Source organism: Castanea sativa, chromosome 6, assembly GCF_040712315.1.
Source record: "Castanea sativa cultivar Marrone di Chiusa Pesio chromosome 6, ASM4071231v1".
NCBI lineage: Eukaryota > Viridiplantae > Streptophyta > Magnoliopsida > Fagales > Fagaceae > Castanea > Castanea sativa.
In genome coordinates, this window is record NC_134018.1 from 11,468,125 (window position 1) to 11,471,388 (window position 3,264).

At 38.7% G+C, this 3,264-nt stretch overlaps 1 protein-coding gene across 1 annotated transcript; it reads left to right on the forward strand.

Moving 5' to 3' along the window:
- Nucleotides 1–701: 701 nt before the first annotated feature.
- LOC142639444 (uncharacterized) lies at nt 702–2,691 on the forward strand. Its single transcript, XM_075813621.1, has one exon. The coding sequence runs from the start codon at nt 702–704 to the stop codon at nt 2,577–2,579; it is 1,878 nt and encodes a 625-aa protein (XP_075669736.1). The 3' UTR covers nt 2,580–2,691.
- Nucleotides 2,692–3,264: the final 573 nt, after the last annotated feature.

The window sequence follows — 3,264 nt, forward strand, 5'->3', positions numbered from 1 at the left end:
ACTATGACCCTTAAATAAATGAACTAAAATGGTGTTTTCACCTGATAAAAAAATAGTGATATGGTCAATACCATGACTCAAAGAGAGCATGACAAAGTTAAATGCTAAATGCTATGCTTTGATTTTAAATACTCCTATAAATCCTCCGAGGGTTTAAGGTTTTTCCTATTTGTTCTTTCTTTCCCGGGAACCAAAATCCATAGAATCCCTTCTTAGAGCGTTTGTTATTCATTAATGAAGGTAAAGCTCTTTCCTTTCTCTCATTTTCAAAGAACCAGATTAATAAAATATACCCATCAACTCCTAGAAACCATTAGCTCACGGCAGAGGCTAAGGACTTTCAGGTAAGAGATTGAAAGGATTGTCTTTGATTTTCTTTTTCTGTTTTCTCAAGAACCAAGCAGAGGATAACGTTTGATAATATGAGCTGGTGAGTGGTAACCTTCTATCATCTTCCATAAGAGTCCCTTGCAGTTCTTGATCGTCAAGTGGTGGTAAGCCCTTTCCTATTTGTTATTCTCCTTAGTAATGTAGAATATTTCATCAAAAAAGAAGAAGTAATGTAGAATATGTCTACCAACTTTCTTGATTTATATTCTCCTTATAATCCCCAATATTTAACTTTGAAGAGTGCTGGTACATTCCTTTATTTTCTATCAATTTTCCTTTAATTTCGTCCTTTGTGAAAAACCTCCCCAAGAATGGCTGAACCTATATATGCCATCTTTGAGGAGAGAGAGGAGCTCATGGTGTCACCAACTGGTGGCAATCCAACTCTGAGATTAGCCCATTTTCTTAAACCCTCTGTGTCTTCCATTGATGAACTTCCTCCACCTTTTCTCTCTGCTGAACCCACCATTTCTGAGCTTGAAAAATTGCCTCTGAAGGTTCATTTCAAAGGTTGGCGTCGTACGGATGAGAATTGGAAAATGTGGGTTGCAAGCTTGCATTCTAAGTACCAATCCATATGGAAGGAAAGTGGAATATATGAAGCAATAATGTGCTCCAAATATTCAATATGTAGACACCAAGATTTGATTCTTGGTCTTGCTGAAAAATGGTGTCCTAAGACCAACACATTCATCTTCTCTTGGGGAGAAGCCACTGTTACTTTGGAAGATATGATGGCTTTAGGGGGCTACTCTGTTTTGGGTGAGTCTGTCTTAAGCCCTCTTGTTACCAAAGAAATGGAAGAAATTCATGAGATTTTGCTTGAAGCAAACAGAAGAGTAAGTCTTAGCTTCACAGCCAGCCAGCATAAATGGTTGGAACATTTCATGGGGAGTGGTAGCAAAATTGAGCATGAAGCATTCCTCTCATATTGGTTGTCTAAGTTTGTCTTCCCATTGTGTGAGTATCGCATTGAAAGGCAAAATTTTCCAATTGCAATACTCATGGCTAGAGGAACTCAAATTGCGCTTGCACCAGCAGTCCTCTCCAGTATTTATACTGATTTGGGTTTCCTGAAAGAGAAATTAGTTGCCTCAACAAAATTGGATACTGAAGAGGTGCTTAATCTTTCTGCACCTTTTCAATTAGTCCAGCTTTGGGCTTGGGAGAGATTCCCAGCACTACGGCCAAGTCCCATATCCATCTCACAATGTGAGCCAAGGCCTGCTCGCTGGTCCAAACTGAAAAAAGTGAGTATTGAGAATGTGAGGTTGGCTATAGACACTGCTGAAGAAAGTTTTCAGTGGCGCCCTTATGCTATAGCAGCAAATCATAATTGGTTGTTTCCTAAATTCTATGAAGAAAAAGAACAGTGGGTGTCAGTTGATGCTGCTTTGGACAAAGAGTTGGAGTCGTTTGCTCTATGCTTAAGAGTCTGTGAGCTTCTTGGACTACACTGCATTCAACAGTACCTCCCACACCGAGTTGCAATGCAATTTGGAATTGATCAAGATCTTCCAGGTCATGTTGCTCGATACAATATGAGCCCGGGTATTGCTTGGAGCCACTACAATAGATCAATTGGTGATTCAAAATTGTACATACCACCACGCCTTTTTGAGGCAGATGTTACCATGAGATACTTTGAGTGGTGGAAGCAATCAATGTCTGCTCAGAAAGATGCAATTAAGAATTTCGTTACCCGGCCTAGAGATTCAAGAAGAATTCCCCGAGTTTATTCTGGAAAGATGGAAAATTACAATGTCTTTGTTCCACCTGGTTCTTTTGTAGAATGTTTTAAAATGGACACTGTCAAGGAAACTAAACTCCTGGGAACTTTGAGTGAGAAAAGACTGGCTATTGATGTTAAGCCTTTGCTAGTCTCTGTATCTCAAAAAATGTCACACTCAACAGCTGATGATGGAGTTCCTAAAAAGGACTTGCTGATGATACCAGAGGCAAAGGACATCCAGAGTGAAGGTTTAATGGGTGAAGCGGAGAAAATTCTGACAGATGTAACGGTGAGAGAAGTGGAACATCCAACAAACATTGTGGTGCATGTCAAAGAAAATGATGGGAAAAGCAGTAGCTATTGCAAAACTGAGATGCCGGGATTGGAGCTTGAGGCTCGGATAAGCAGGCTTGAGAGAGCAGTTGCTGAGCTAAAAGCAGCAAGAGCTAATAACTAGTTTGAGAACAAGCCTGCCAAATTGGAATTGTAGCAGCAAAAAGCAAAGTATATAAATTGCAAAAGCTTCTATTAAAATTTAAAAGTTATGTATTGAGTGCCTAAAAATTTTCTTCCTGAAGTACCTGACCAGGCAGTACAACAGTTATTATCTCTCTCTAACAATTATTTTAGACAACCCCCGTCTGAATACTTTGTTTCACCGAATTTGACCTGGGACTGTTATATTAGAGCTGAATGTGTCAATTGCCTGTGAAGTTTCTTGTGACTTGGTCCTGCCTGATATAAATAAGAATTGCTACAAGCTAGTGAAAATCTGAATATTTGAAAAGTGGCCTATTCTTCTGCTTTATTGCAAAGTTGACATCCTTATGTAGGGTAGTCTAACAGTGTAGAGCTCATTAGCTCTGTCATGATATTCAGGTGGAAGCTTCAACTTTTTTTGCATGTTGCTGGTGGTTAATGTTTAATCACATTTTACAGTATTACTATACATTCCGTCTGCACACACATGGTTAAAATTCCTGATATATCCACATACCCGATTGCTATATATTTAAACCAACACAACTTTTTTCACAACTTATATTGTAGTTATTAGAATTGTTAATTGTGAGCGGTAGAAAACAAGTGGGTATATACTTGTATCCATCATTCACAATTTTTTTGCAATTGTGAAATTTATT